At 36.8% G+C, this 15,992-nt stretch overlaps 1 protein-coding gene across 2 annotated transcripts in view; it reads left to right on the plus strand.

The window, feature by feature from the left end:
- Nucleotides 1-15,330, plus strand: part of G3BP2 (G3BP stress granule assembly factor 2) — a 43,703-nt gene extending 28,373 nt beyond the window's left edge. The window contains exons 4-12 of one of the 2 annotated variants that reach the window (XM_036763140.1): nucleotides 1,776-1,949; nucleotides 2,967-3,057; nucleotides 3,476-3,578; nucleotides 4,187-4,367; nucleotides 5,553-5,651; nucleotides 9,364-9,466; nucleotides 10,879-11,007; nucleotides 11,676-11,794; nucleotides 12,342-15,330. In XM_036763140.1, the coding sequence (XP_036619035.1) occupies nucleotides 1,776-1,949; nucleotides 2,967-3,057; nucleotides 3,476-3,578; nucleotides 4,187-4,367; nucleotides 5,553-5,651; nucleotides 9,364-9,466; nucleotides 10,879-11,007; nucleotides 11,676-11,794; nucleotides 12,342-12,614 (1,272 nt within the window). In that variant the 3' untranslated portion in view covers nucleotides 12,615-15,330. The remainder of the gene's footprint in view (nucleotides 1-1,775; nucleotides 1,950-2,966; nucleotides 3,058-3,475; nucleotides 3,579-4,186; nucleotides 4,368-5,552; nucleotides 5,652-9,363; nucleotides 9,467-10,878; nucleotides 11,008-11,675; nucleotides 11,795-12,341) is intronic. The other variant, XM_036763141.1, reaches the window with a different exon arrangement.
- The last annotated feature ends 662 nt before the right edge of the window (nucleotides 15,331-15,992 follow it).

Consider the following 15,992-nt stretch of genomic DNA (forward strand, 5'->3'; position numbering starts at 1 on the left):
TGGCTAGACAAAATGGGAACTTAGCATAACACTCAACATTCAAAAGTATTTGTTCATTATACTTATTTAAGTACTTAATGTGCCCAGTTCTGTGCCAAGTGCTTTGAAGATGCGAAAGCAGAAGATGTGATCCATGTTCTAGAGCCCAAATACCAGAACAGACAGTGAGAGCCGTGTGTGACACTGCACACTTCATCGCCAAATTGTGCAGTGGCAACAGCACTGTAGGAATCAAAGAAGCAAAAGTGAATCACTTACCATTGTGTTGTATGTTGTGACGATAGGTAGCTGGGTGGCATAGTAGATAGTGGTGAACTTGAAGTCGGGAGGATCTGAGTTCAAATCCTGCCTCAGATACTTAGCCGTGTGACCCTGGACTTCTTTCAACCTCAGTTTCCCCAATTTAAAAATGGAGTTAATAATAGCCCTTTCCTCCAAGTGTTCTTAGGCTTAAATGAGAGAACATGTGAAAGTCTACTATTATTATCACAAAGTACTTTACATATATTACTGCATTTTGTAATAGAGAAAGACTATTGAAGAAGTGGGATTTCACCCAGGCCCTGAAAGGAGTATAGGATTTGGATTCTCTGTCAGAGTTAGCATTGAAGAAAGAGGGACTGATTGAATATTGTCATGAAAGTGGATATGGGGGCAGCTAGGTGGCGAAGTGAGTAGAACACCGGCCCTGGAGTCAGGAGGACCTGAGTTCAAATTTGACCTCAGACACTTGACACATGTACTAGCTGTGTGACCTTGGGCAAGTCACTTAACCCCAATTGCCCTGCCAAAAAAACAAACAAACAAAAAAGAAAGTGGATATGAATGTTCCAGTGTGTAGTGGGTGAGGTAGTAGTACTGAGGGAAGCCTGACTGCAATGTCGTAAGACACTTGGTAAGATTTGGTTATTAGATCAATTAAAAACCTTTGCTTGGAATTCACTTGGGGACTTGGGTTTGTTTGTTTGTTTGTTTGTTTTTGAGCTTGGAGAGTAATAAGATAAAAACAATGATCTTAGAGTTGTTTATCTGGTGGGATTGATGTTGGGTGGGTGGGAGAGGATCCAAAAAGTAAATTGGTTTGGAAGGTAGTAGGATAATTCAGATTGTAAGTGATAGGGGACTATATTAGGACATAATAAACCAGAGCATTGTTCAGTGTTATGTTTTTGATATCTCATGTTTTAAAGTCTTACTATAATTTTATATTAAAGTACCAAAAAAACTAAATTTTTAAGCTATACTTATTTAAATATCAGTTATGCCATCTGCATCTCCTTCAAGTTTCTTTGCTCATCCTTACAAATTTATTCAGAAATTTTTTTTTAATTGTAGCTGGTATGTATTCTTTAAGTTTGTTATTTTATATAAGTTTTTCCAGATTTCTTTATATTCTTCATACATATTCATTTTAATTGTTCCACCGTATTTGTTGGTTTGGGTTGGTAGAGGGCTTGTCATCAATGAGAGAGCCCCTTACATTGATGAAATCCTAAGTCTGAAACAAAATACCTCCAAACTTTACATTAAAAAGCCAGAATTTATTCAGTCTCTTCTTGAGCGTTTATATCGTTTCCAAGTTTTCTTTTTGCCATTACAAATTATGCCGCTTTATTCCCAATAATGGATTATGGTATCAAAAGGTAGAATTTTTAAAAAAAATTTTCAGTATGCTACCAGATTGCTATCCAAAATGATTCCAGTTACAATGTATAAATGTATTTTCCCCCTTGAACTCTACTTAATCTTGGCATTTTTGTCTCTCTTTTCAAAAGGATATTCACCATAAGGTATTGTCTCTGAAGTTCAGTGAGTGTCATACTAAAATTCGTCATGTGGATGCTCATGCAACCTTGAGTGATGGAGTAGTTGTTCAGGTCATGGGTTTGCTTTCTAACAGTGGACAACCAGACCGGAAATTTATGCAAACCTTTGTCCTAGCTCCTGAAGTAAGTTCCTTGAGTTTCCATTTTTATCAGTACAGCTGGTTATAACTGCATGCTGGTTAAGCATGCACAAGATATCTCCTTTACTTGTTTCAATTGACAGATTAAAGTGATAGGCTCAGAGAGTTAGAGTTTGAGGCCTTAATGGATAGATGACCTTAGAAGCTACCTGCTCCAATTCTCCCATTTCACAGGTGAGGAAACAGAGGCCTTAGGAGATGAAGTAACTTGTCCAAAGTCACACAGGTAGTAAATAGAGTGCAAATTTTAAAAGATATGTTTGGAGCCTAGTCATATAATTTCATGGCATCTGTCGATCTGTAATTGTGGTTATTGGAAATGGAAAAGTAAGCATTATTTTGAAAATAATTAAATAGATCATTTTACGTTTTCAGAAAATAATGCAATGACTCTTCTGCTATATTTATAACAGTTATCTTTTAAAATGATTACACTGTCCACTAAGCTACTCATTGCTGATATTTTTTTTTATCCAAAGTCCCTGAATTCAGTTACTTTCTTCTTTAATTTATTTTTAAAGCTCTCCAAATAAGGGGATTAGAAAGTGCTCATTAAATGATAACACCCAACCCAGTGTCCTTGGTTCTGTGAAAACATGGAATAAGCAAAAAAAAAAATGCAAAGGACAATATGCAGTAAGTAATATGGCTGCACACTGAGCTTGGGTATCCAAGTGCTAGCTCAGATTATTAGTAGTAGTGTTTTGATAGGGTTTGGTTATAATGGCTAAGTGTCACAATTATGAAACTTGATTGGGTTTTAAGTGGGATATGCTGTTTGCACAACGTAGAACTTGAAAGTAGAAATTTTAGTGATTCAGCATATTAGGTAACATTTTGGATGATATAGGAGAAATAATTGCCTATTGAAATTTAAAAAAAAAAATTTGGTAATTGTCTTTGAAAGCTCAATTGTGTACATATGTGGCTTCAAAATACATATTTGAATGTCAATGTTGTATGTGGTTATTGATGGATTTTGTTTTTCCTGTTCCTGCAGGGATCTGTTCCAAATAAATTTTATGTTCATAATGACATGTTCCGTTATGAGGATGAAGTGTTCTGTGATTCTGAACCTGAACTTGATGAAGGTAAGGGAAATTAAGAGCTAAGCATCCAAGATTCTAAGTTAGGACTTAGGTCCTTATAACTTACCCACTTTTTTAAAATTGAGGAATACTCTTCTTTTTTTTTTCTTACTTTGCACATTCATGATTTTATTCAATTAAAAATCTTCTCAAACAGAACCTTGATCACAAAAATGATTCACCTTGCCAGCTGGCAGAGTGTGGGGTACAATTTGAAAGTCTATATTCTGAGTTCACAAAAAATTTACCTTTGTAGAAAGATGAAAAATCTGAGAGATTGCTATTGATTGGCAGGTGTTACAAAAGCAATCTTTTTAATATTCCTGTCATTTTCCTAAGGAGATTAAAAATTCATGTTTTTCAAAAATTTTGTGTTATATTTCCTGAAGAGAGATGCTATATTTTATATAATGTTTGTCAGAATCAGAAGAGGAAGTAGAAGAGGAACAGGAAGAACGGCAGCCATCCCCTGAACCTGTGCAAGAAAATGCCAACAGTGCTTACTATGAAACTCACCCTGTAACGTAAGAATGGTTCTAGTGTTCAGAAGTTAAATTGCGCATTATTACATTGTTCCCAAGGGCATATGTTTTTCTAGAAATACCATGGAGGTGGTAGAGGTAAATTAATTACATCACTTTGTTGAGCTTCTCTGGCTAATCACTTTTGTCAATCAGATGACAGTGAAGTATGTACTGGGTGCTAAGTGCAATATGTAGCCTTCTGTCCTCCTTCTTAGAGGAGCTGGTGTCATTAATTTAATGCACAATCATATAGAACTTTTGTTAAGCTTCAGAAAAAAGTACCATGGACTCTGAATTTAGTATGTTTGCAAAGTTTAGAAATTGACAGTTGATACCACCCTGGACTGAAATCAGTGTATATCCATTATTAATTAGACATTGATGAGGAGGGGATAACTCTTCTTTTTTAGCTGGTTGGGGTGGAGCAGTGTTGCCAGTCATTTATTATCCTTTGGGCCTTGCTATTCTTCATTTTCTTCTAAAATAATTACAAAACACATTTACGCATAAAAGCCTATGAAATTGAAGATTGGAAATTGGGTTGCTTTTTAATTTCAACCAATAGTTTCAATTAGACCTTTTAGAGTGAACAAAATATCTTGTCATAGTAATGGAATAGAGGAGCCTTTGGAAGAATCTTCTCATGATCCTGAACCGGAGCCTGAATCTGAGACAAAAACTGAGGAGTTGAAACCTCAAGTGGAGGAGAAGAACTTGGAAGAACTTGAGGAGAAGTCGGCTTCTCCACCTCCTGCAGAACCTGTGTCACTGCCCCAGGAACCACCAAAGGTTAGATCAAAGTGATCTCTTTGTAGATTTATAGCACTAAATGTTCCTACCCAGTGCAGTACATATGTTCAACCTTACTTATTTTAAATAACTTGAATATATTAAAATGCATAGTGGAATTCATTGATATTAATTTTCATGTCTGAAAGTTGCTGTTTGAGCTTTTGAGCTTAAAGGCCTGAATGTAGATTTTCATGTTTGTGTTTGTTTGTTCTTAAAAGCTCCCCAGACAGGGTTGTAATGATTGATTTAATGATGCTCAGTCACAAATGTGCTGCATCTAATACAGTATTGGGATATTCTGCAGTTCCACGTAAGACTAAATTGCTATTTCATTCTATACTGTATCATCCTTTGGACAGAGACGAAAATTTGAACCTAGTAGTTGAAGCTCTAACACAGACCCTTCCTAAACAAAAGAGTTTACTAGAAATTTTTGGAAACCGGTTTTTTGTTTCCATTTTAAAATGAGGTCCTTTTTCTTTTTAGCGTACTAGTTAGTCTGGATTAGCATTTGGTTAATGAAGATTATATTCAAGTTGATAAAAATGTCTGGACAGATTTCACATCTCATTCACAGATTATTATTTAAATCTACTTTAATCTCTTTTTCTGAATGTGATTTATATTCTACAGAAATAGTAGTAAAATTATTTCGTGAAGTTCTTGGAAGGCTAAGATTGATTCTGGGTAATGGGAAGGTGTGCTACTCTTAGAGGAAGTGCATCATCTGTTACTATAAGGGATTGGGGAATGTATGCCAATCTTTCCAGTGAGTACTCTATCCCTTCCACCCCTCCTATCTCCCTCTGAAGTGATAAAAGGTGGGGTGGAGGTGGAGTGGGGGGGGTACTACTTGAATTGCTAGGGTCAGGATTTTCCTGCATGAGCAGTGGTATGGTTTTGTTGGCCACTCACTCCTCCAGAGTATTTTTTTGTGGAGTGGCATGTGGAGGAGCTTGTTATCTAAACATTTGGAATCATTCATAATTTAACAAGTGGGCTCTAGTAATTGAGGAGCTTTTGAAAGTGGGCACATAGGCTGGCACGTGTATGCCTGTATTGAGTTGTCTTCCTAAATAAATAGTTTAGAAATGAACAGAAAATATGTATTTGGAAGTTTCCCTATAGAAATGTTGGTGGTTTTCCATGATTAGTAGTCTAGGTTTGTTGCATTTCCTGCAGGCTTTCTCCTGGGCTTCAGTGACCAGTAAAAACCTGCCTCCTAGTGGTACTGTTTCTTCCTCTGGAATTCCACCCCATGTTAAAGCACCAGTCTCACAGGTAACCAATCTGTGAACACATTGGATTGTATCCTTGTTACATTGCCAATTGCTTACTTTTTTATAAGTCAATCAGAAATTGTCATTTGCTTAAGCATACAAAAAACCAACTTGTCTTATATGTTTATGCACTCACTTTAAATGCTGAATCTCCATTATATACAAATAGGTGGTATTTGAGGTATGAGTGTTGATAATGCAGATTAAGTTGGCCTCCAAAGTATATAGTATAACATAAAGGCTTTTTCAGAAACTATCTAGAGGTGCTAATTTTCACTTTAAAAATTTTATAGCAAGGAGTTTTTGGTCTTCTAATTATGCAGCCTGTGAGGAATTTAATTACTTTACTTTGGAAAAGCACAAATATTTAACGATTCATTGTCAAAATAGAAAATAATCTTTTATTTTATACTGTATGTCAGTCATGTGTGGTTTATATCTTTTAAAATGGAGCCTGTACCAACTTATGACTGTAGTATGCATTTATGGATCAATTATTTTATAGACTAGTGTCAGACCTTTGAAAAATATTGGTAATATAACTCATTACCCAGTATCTATAGGCATTGACTTAGGTCATATCAGAATTGATGGTCACATTTATACTAAGGAAGTATTTTCCAAATAGATAATTGGGGACTATTTGGTTATCCTTTCCATCCAGGCATAATTTTAGATCAAGAATCAAAATTCGTTTTTAGTTTTGAAGTAATTTGCCTAATTTCCTATGATTTTTTTTGTTTCAGTCTTTGAAGTTCTTCTAAATGATTTCTGTCATTTTTCAGCAAGAACTCTTTTAAATGTGACCTTTGGGTCTTTAAAGCCATTTTTTTCCCATGCGACTTGTGATTTTATACACATACATACACACACACACACACATACACACATACATATGTATATATTTCACATCAAATGATGCAAAATTCTAGGGTACTTGAAATATAAATATACAAATAAGAGAGTTAATATGATAATGAGAGAACTTACTGGAAATCAGCTAGTTCATATGAAATAGTATTTGTTCAGCTGTTTTTTAATGACTAGTAACTGGTCAGCATTTCTGTCTTTACTGAAGTTTTGTTCAGTAATTTTTGACAGTGACCTCCATTTTGTAGGGCTTGGTACTTTTACAAGCACTCAGGCAAAATGTTCATGTTCGCCCCTTCCACCATATGACTTCCTCCTCTACCCCCTCTCGTACCTTTCCCAGTAATACTCCAGAGTTTGCAATTATGTTATTAAGCTCACTGTTAACCAATTTTCATTGAATGATTGACCCAAAATTAATGAGAATGGACAGCATTAGCCCTTCTGTAAGATCACTAAAAGAAACCTTATTCACCTTCTGGCTTATTTTTCCCCTCCTTGTTCGGGCATCAGTATGCATGGCTGTAGTGATGAAACATCCGTGATGATGTTTGGAATTTATGTTTTGGATAGTGGTTTGAGGCTTTTCCCCCTTTAAATTGTTGAGGGTGTCTCCTTACTCATTCTGATCTCTTTAGTTTTACTTGTAATTCTTTTTACTTAGTTCATTTTGAACATAGAAGAGACAGATTATCAGTTAAGGGTTCTATATATATAGTTCTACTTTTAAAGATAAACTTGAAAAAGGTGCATTAAAGAAATATAAAGAAATTTAGTTTTCTCATGTGAAGTTCAAGTGACAGTTTCATTAAGATGTTTTAATTTTTAAATAAATATCTATTTTGATGTGTAGTAACAGTTCTTAGTGAGACCCTATGATTGTGTAGTGCTTCCTAGTGTACATGATCTCATTTGATCCTCATAATCCTGTTTGGAGGGCAGGTAGTATTTGCTGAAAATGAAATTCAGAGAAGTTAAAGTCATTTGCCCTGAGTTACATAGCTAATTAAAGTTGATGAGCTAGAACTCAGACTGGTATTTCATGGAACTCCTGAAATGTAAACTCTACATTGATTCATATGCAGATAAGCAACTCCCCTATAACTTAAAAGCCATAGAGGGTTGCCTGAGGCCCTGAGAGGCCAAGTGAGTGAGTTACCCATGGTCAGATAGCCAGAACATGTCAAAGGGAGGACCTGAGCCCAGCTCTTACTGATACAAAGGCCAATTCTCTTGCCATTCAAAAGTAGAATACTACTTTAAAATAGTTTTATTTAAAATCTTCACTTTAAGATTCTTTGCAGTTTTCTCTGATTTTAGATTACACAGATTTAAACATCGCTAATTTGTTATACTTTAAAGAATCAGTACTATAAATTTTCAGCTGTCTTTGCATTGAAGAAACTGAGGTTAGCAGTGACTTGGCTGCATTTTGTCTAGTTGATGCAATAGAACCACTGTTTGAACACTGGCTTCCAGATTTGTTTGTGGGTTTGTTAAGGAATTACGTACTTTTATAGTAATGGTATTGGCTACATTATTCTGAAAGACCAGACTAGGAAATAGCAGTTTGTTTCTTTGAAAAAGACCTTACAATTGAATCATGATCCCAGTAATGGTTTTCTTAATGGACAACAGAGGGTCTTCAGAGCCATTGCACTTCAGGAATAAGGAGAGTAGATCATAGTCTATTATTTGTTTAATTCAAAGACTAGAAGAAAGGTTAAAGAATGTAATTTTCTGCTTGAACATTGTTTCCTCATTTGTAAAGTTGGATTTAAATGACCCAAGGTTCCTTCCAACTCTTTTCTGGACATTTTAAGCAAAGCAGAGTCAACAGCTGAGTAGTTACCAGTTTGCGTAAGAAAGAACAATAAGGAAATATTTGAGGGGGATATCAAAGTCTATGGATAATTTAACTATAATCAAGGAACTTCTGTTTGACCAGTTGAGATGTCAGAAGAAAATTATTGGGCTTCTGCCTTTACCTGCAGACTTAAAACACATGGTATTTGGGGGACAGGAAAAATTAATGGGCTGCTTTTAATTTTATAAAGACAGAGGGCTTACATTTTTGTTTTAACTTTTGAGCCTTCTGTTTCTCATCTTCATGCCATTTTAATTACATGTCTGCAGGTGATAAGTTATAGCAATGATACTTTTCTGGTAGTGAAGTAGATTTTTATTAATGGTGTGCCTGTTTGGTTTGCTTCTTTCTTTTATTTACAGAATAAAGGTTATTTTCTTAAGTTTTGAAAGTGTATTTACATGGGATTGGTATTTAAGCTTGTTTGAGATTATTTCTGCATGTACTTTTTTTTGCCATGTTCTAGTATTATCTGATGATTTGTTATTGGGAAAATAGAACAACTGTTTGGATTTCTTTTCCTTTGCAACTTAGATAATTCTTAAGATTCTTGATGGACCATGACTGATGGTGCTAAAACAATTTTTTCCAATGTTATCATCTGCATGTTTTTCTTACCAATCTGGTTGGAAGCCCATTACTTTGTATAAATTTGTCTTAGTAGGAATTTCTTTAATTTGTTATTGGATCTGTCCTTGATCCAGCCATAATAAATCAAAACTCATTTTTAATTGGTGAGTTAACTGGGCTTCCATGAAGAATAGAGAGAGACTACCCTACAGTCCTAGATTGGTACAGAATACCTTACAAAGATTATTTTTCACATTGATAAGTCTTTCTATTAAATTCTCCCCAAAATTATCATTATAGACACTTGTGAGCTATTTGTCATTATTTAAATTTTATAAGTACCTCCTATATTTCAGGTGCTATGTTAACATATTGCCTAATGGTATTTTTTTTCTTCCCATTTTAGCCAAGAATTGAAACTAAATCTGAAGCTCAATCTCAGCCTCCTCGTGTGCGTGAACAACGTCCAAGAGAACGACCTGGTTTCCCACCCAGGGGACCAAGGCCAGGTAAGCCTCTTTTTTTTTTTTTCATCTTTGGCAAGCAATGTTTAAAACATTTTCAATCAAGAATGCTTTGGTACTCTGTGGTCTGCAAGATCTGCTGAAAACAGGCACATACTATGACAACTAGTTGACCAGTAAAAAGTTTTATTGCATATGGTAAAATGTAGAGAAGTTCTCTATGTTGATGAAATCACAGGTCCAGATCCTCTCCCTGTAAGGAATATTCCATTGGTGCCTTTTGTTTTTATGTTAGTTGTTTGTGGCCGTACCCCCATTTCCCAGCCTCCTTGCATGCTTCCTTGAAACAAAGAGAAACAGCTAGGGGACATCAAGTGAGGCGGTCACAGCACCTGAAGAATGGATTTGCGTTCTCTCTCTGGTGCCCTCTCTGCCTCCTGAGCTCTGGGACCAAAACTCTTACCCACTTAACTCTATAAATAGCTTGATTGGCACACTGGCTTTGTTCTATGAAGTTTGGATTCAGTCAAAGGGCTGCACTTGAGGACCTACAGGGCCCCCTGTGGCCTCAATGCCAAAGGTGCCCCATCCCTGCACTGGACCAATCTAGAAAATTGTTGACAGGCTCTTTAAAACTTGATTGTGAAAATTCAGACCTGGCTGCGAAGAACCCGTTTCCTTTGTTGGTGGCCTTGGTGTCCTTTCCCTCAGTAATCAGATGAGAAGGTATCAGAACATGCTGGAAGCTCTGGGCACCTTTGGAGGGCCAGTAACAGAGTTAAGTTAGGTTAGGTCGTGATACTTTGCAGTATCCAGAGTTCTAGAACTGTCCCAGGGTCACAGCTTCAGAGCTGGAAGGAGCCTTTGAGTCCTCCAGTCTTAGTCTCCCATTTTGTAGATGAGGAAGCAGGCCCAGAGAACGGAAGAGGCCTACCTGGGATCACACAGCTGAGACTGAACAGCAGAATTTGAATCCAGGTGTTTCTGACTACGAGTCAAGTGCTCTTTTTACACTTTTCAGCTTAGCATGATGTTTAACTAGATACCAAACACAGTTAATATAATTTGGTAAAATTCCTTTTAGTAATTTTTGTTTCTTGTGTTAGGATTTTTTCCTATCCAGAAGGAATAAAAAGCGTATCTTAATCGAGGAAATGAAACAAAAGAAGGAAAAGAAAACTGGAACACTGTAATTTATAGTGACTGAGCTTGGTGAAGGAAAAGAGATAGAGAAAATGTCCCTCCTCTGCGGAGATGAGGGACTTTACAATGCGGAATGTTGCATACTTCGTCATGTCAAACTCTTGACCTGTTGGATTGTTTTGTTGAACTTTTTTTTACCTCTTCGACAGCTTGCTGAATAGGGAAGGGGCAGGATATATTCAGAAATAAATGGGACGTCAAGATAGCAATAACAGTTTTTGAACTCATAAGAATTGTTCCATCTTTGTTCATAGGCCGAGGAGATATGGAGCAGAATGAATCAGATAACCGGAGAATAATCCGTTACCCAGACAGTCACCAACTCTTTGTGGGCAACTTGCCCCATGACATTGATGAGAACGAATTAAAGGAATTCTTCATGAGTAAGTTTTCTTTTTAAACAACTTACTTTATTTTTTTAAATGAACCTGGACACTCCAGGAAGAACTAAAGTACTGAGTTTCTTTGGCCATGGAGTGAGGCAGAGTTTTTGCTGCCTTTTCATACTTTGTCACTTGCCCACATTCTTTCTTCAGAAAGTTGCCAGTTTCTAGCAGTTTGTCAAAAAATCATAAGAACATGACACACCATTCTGGCTACCTTCTGTGACATGTGCTAAGATAGAGGAGCAAGGAGAAAGAATGTGGAATTTTGGAGTTGAGTTATGTAGTTCAGTATACGCAGATGGGGAGTAGGGCTAGAACTAGGAACACGGATTTTCCGTAGAGCTGCAGGGACTTAGAGGGAGAGGCTGGAATTCCTGCTAAGACGTGGATGTCAGCTGTTACTAGTTGCCTGCTGCCTCCTTCCGCGTTTGAGCTACATTGATTCCAGGAGTCTTCAGCATTAAAAGTCTAGGGATTGAACTTTAGTTTTCCCCAGTTAGGTGGATAACTGCATTTCCTTGTCTAAAACCATCTTTTGTTTCAGTTTAGAATAAAATTATTACAATGTTTAAGTTGTACAATGAAAACTTCTGTGAAGTTTTAAAAGCTATTCTTTTTAAAGGATTTAAGACTTGGGCTTTCTATGTGCTACTCTGTTTTTGTAGGTTTTGGAAATGTTGTGGAACTTCGCATTAATACTAAAGGAGTCGGTGGAAAGCTACCAAATTTTGGATTTGTGGTTTTTGATGACTCTGAGCCAGTTCAGAGAATCTTAGTTGCAAAAGTAAGTATTTCAAGTTCATCTGAAATATTGTGATCTTTCTGTTCTATCTTACAGCACTGATGAATTTTATTAGTTTCATAGGCTTATAGATAAAGAGTTAGAAGAAACTCCTGAAGCCTTTATTGAAGACATCTTTGGGGTGGAGAGGCAAAAGCAGTGGATTTGGAATCAGACATTGGATTATAGTTCCATTTCTGTTCCTTATTATCTATGTTACCTTGAGCATAATTTCAAAACTTTATGGTCTTTTTCAACTCTAAATACTATGATCCTATGACAAATCAGTACATTCCTTGGTAATAATGTGAATAAAAGGTTATGTAAAACAGTGTTTTTCATAGCTTGCAATTAGTGAGGAGGGTACATAATTTTCTGTATTTCAGTACCTGGAAAGGGTGGGACAGAGAACCTCAGGATTGCTAACAAGAAGAGGGAAGGTTGATTGGGCCTTGGTGTTTGGTTGTTATTTTTTTTTTAAGAATTTTCCTCTCTCTGAAAGTGAGTTAGTATCTAATTTAACTACTTAAATCTTCTCTCCTTTTTAAAGCCAATTATGTTCCGCGGGGAAGTCCGCTTAAATGTAGAAGAGAAAAAAACAAGAGCAGCCAGAGAGCGAGAAACCAGAGGTGGAGGCGATGACCGTAGAGACCTTCGGCGCAACGAGCGGGGTCCCGGGGGTCCTCGTGGCCTGGTGGGCGGCGGAATGATGCGTGACCGGGACGGACGAGGGCCTCCTCCGAGAGGTGGCATGGCACAGAAGCTCGGCTCCGGACGAGGCGGCGGGCAGATGGAAGGCCGCTTCGCAGGCCAGCGGCGCTGAAAGCCCACTGTTGGCAGACGGTCTTGGCAGTGGTACATTATTCGTCGTGTTTGCATTCTTGTTGATTTTTTTGGCTTTGGAATGTGACACAGCCTTTTTGATCATTTCTTTGATGTGAAAAGCAACCTTTGGTTACCAGTTAAATTGAGGTGGACGTTCTTTCCCCAGTTTCACAACAGGATTCACATGGTTAATTTATAAATCTAGACTTGGAGAATTAAGGACTGAGAAATGACCAGTATCTTAAATGATCTGCAACAAATGTGAACCTAAAAGAAACGCCCAACTGAATTCGGGTCCTTTTCAGTCAAAAATCCTCTGCTGCACATTTTGTTTAAGTGTTACTGTTTCTGCCTATTACTGTTGGAAACATCAGTAGTGCAATTTGTGCAATTGGAGAATCTTGCCTTTTTTTTTTTTTTTTTTTTTTAAAGAACACTTGGCTAAAAAAAAAAATACAAAACCCACCACCAACAAAAGAAAAAACAAAACAAAAAAAAGACAAACTCGTGTTATGCACTTATCAGAATGCACTAATGGGTACTCTGAACTCAATTCCATTGACATCTGCAGGAGGAGGCAGCAGGAAAACAGAAAGTCCTTCTACTTCTTCTCTAGATAGAGAATAGATTCTGAAATGATGCAGGCATTCCGTCTGCTGCACGTGTAAACCTTACAGAGACTCTAAGTATGTTCCAGAGGGAAAGCATTTAGGTGTGAACTAAATAATATGGTCCAGAACTCTACTGCTCTGGTCTTGGCTATTAGACCAGTGTAGTAGCTCATCTAAGATTTTTTTCTACCTGCCCCTCTTCAGTCCAGGGATGGTTGGCTGCTCAACACACTCCTCCTCCCCTTTGTCCTTTCTTTAAGCTGTGTACAGTGAAAATTGTCCTTACTGTATTTTTAGTTCTCTGGTAATGTAATAAGCATGATGGTGCCTTCTCTTAATACATCATTCCAGTCTCGCTGGTGATTTTGTACAGTAGAGTGTATGGTTTGCTGTGCTGCAAAGCCAAACAGCTGCAAAATGTTTAAAGAAATCATTGAAATGTATAAAAATTGCAGTATCTTTCAATCAGTAAAAGTGACTAGCATGTTCTTTCCCTTGCTTTCAGTTAACAGCTGTGATGCTTTCTGTGGGAGGGAGGTGCGGTGGCGTAAGGGAGGGGTGGGAGACGAGGGTGACATCCAAGTAGTCCCCAGGTCTGACTTTTCACTTAAAAAGCATGAAGATGAATAAATGTTGGCATTTAGCATTTGGAGGTGCTTTTGAAAAGTCAATCGATTTCATGTACATTTCTAGTAATTTTTCAAGTGATCATATCTATATGTGGCAATGAAAATGAGGATACTGCAATTTTCAGAGCAGAGGGCAGCTATAATTGTTTGCATCTTGTTTGGGGAGGGGAACTGTCCATTTTGCACAATTCTTGAACTAGTACCCATGTGGCTCAGAATTTAGGGCTGGGGTGACATCCTTTTTTATTTTCACATGGATCTTAAGCAATTCTGTGAGGAAGGTTCGCAACTACTGAATTACTTGCTATCCTGCCTTCATAGAAAGTTTAATTAAATTGCAAAGCAGCAAAGGATATTACCCAGTTGTGTGCAGTGGTATTCAGTAAACACCAGTATCTGATGCTTCAGGTTAAGAGTGGAGTGGAGTGGATAAGTGTGATGGACCACTTAAAGCTGCTTTTAAACATGGAAGACCTCATTACATTGTAAATCTTTTTTTTTAATGCATATGGTATAGTAGCAATTTGTTTCTGAATTATGCAACTGTTTGCTCTCTAGTAAACTGGCAGATGATGCACATCTTTTGTTTTTCCTGTACCAAGTAATGTGAGTGAAATTGTATCTGTCTAGTTTTTTCTTTCCAAAATTGAGGTCTTCCATGTTTGATAGGAAGTCTTGCACTATTTCAATATGTTTTTTGGGGACACATTTCATGGTTTCCATTTCTGGCTTAAGGATTTTTTTTTTCTGTTTGAAACCGTTTTACAGTTTCAAAAGTTAAGTATTGTACTTGAAGTCCTAACCAGAAAACATGACTTTGGTCTTGAGTTTTGAAGCCTTTATTCAAACTATTTTTAAAAAGTAGTTTATTACCCATGTTTTCTTTTAAACCTGTTAGCCCATATCTCATGCCCTTCCCCACCCCATTCCTTATTACCCCACGTTCTCCTTCCCTTTCTTACTTTGTTTATTCCTAATGCTTGATTGTCGCCCTGCCACCATATAAACTCTTTTCTGGCACCAGGAGTAATTACAAATAGAAGTGTAGAAACCTAGAACAGCAAAGAGCCATTCCGCTTCAGTATTGCTTCTTTGAAAACCATGGTTAAATCATTAATTAAAATATCAAACAGAAGTTTACATGGTGATTGCTCACCTACTGTACTGTGGACTTTAACATTCTTGTCCCCCTTTTTTTCAGCAAAAGCAAAGACTCATCTACCATTAATGTTAATTGCTGATTTATTGATGGTAGTTTTTGATCATTCTGACCCCATTTCAACAAAACTGGCTTTACCATTTGGGCTTGAGTTAGGTATAGAAGACAGTGGATTACCATCTTTATTGCTGTAATGTGTTAAGCATTATATGCTCGTAGAAGCTAGTTAATTGTTTCCGGTGGAAAGTATTCTTTGAGTTTCCATTTTGAATGTGTTTTGACTAAACATACAATAAACTACTGATGTCTGCAGCATTTATCTATGTCCTTAATTTAATCTGTAGGTTTTTGTTCTTAAGAATTATCTATTTCTCCAAGTTTCATTTCATATAGCCTTGTTAAAAGTCAAAAGAAGGGATTACCCTAAATTTAGCTTGTTTTCAAAGACAGCTTCTGGATTACATAGAAAAAGGAGATTATTTAAGAAACTGTTCAAAAGAGAAAAAAATGGTCTGGGGTAAAAGTTTAAGAGTGTTGAATAGAAGAACTAGAAAGGAAGATCACAAGAATGGCTTCGTCTATTATAGGAGGAAACCTAGAATCCTGGATTTTCTAGTTTACCTACTGAGTTCAACATTGAGAGCAAAACTAGACTCTTTCACGAGCCAGCGGAGAATCAAAAGGGAGACTGATATAAGTCTCTTGGCATAGGTGATAATCTGTTATTTGTAAAATCTGATATGAATACATGATATAGATCCCTTATTTCAAATCATCTGGGAATTACTGGCATGTACAATTTCATATGTACTTTTATAGCTATTTTAAGATGTACTTTTTCCTATAAAGACAGTAATATAGTGAAATATCTTTTCCTGGATCACATACTCCTGACAGTTTGTTTTAGGTACCAGAGCAGTTACTTGTTATTACCTTTGGCAAAATTGTGGTAGAAAAACCAAATAGAGATCAATCTT

The sequence above is a fragment of the Trichosurus vulpecula genome, chromosome 6, assembly GCF_011100635.1.
Source record: "Trichosurus vulpecula isolate mTriVul1 chromosome 6, mTriVul1.pri, whole genome shotgun sequence".
Lineage (NCBI taxonomy): Eukaryota > Metazoa > Chordata > Mammalia > Diprotodontia > Phalangeridae > Trichosurus > Trichosurus vulpecula.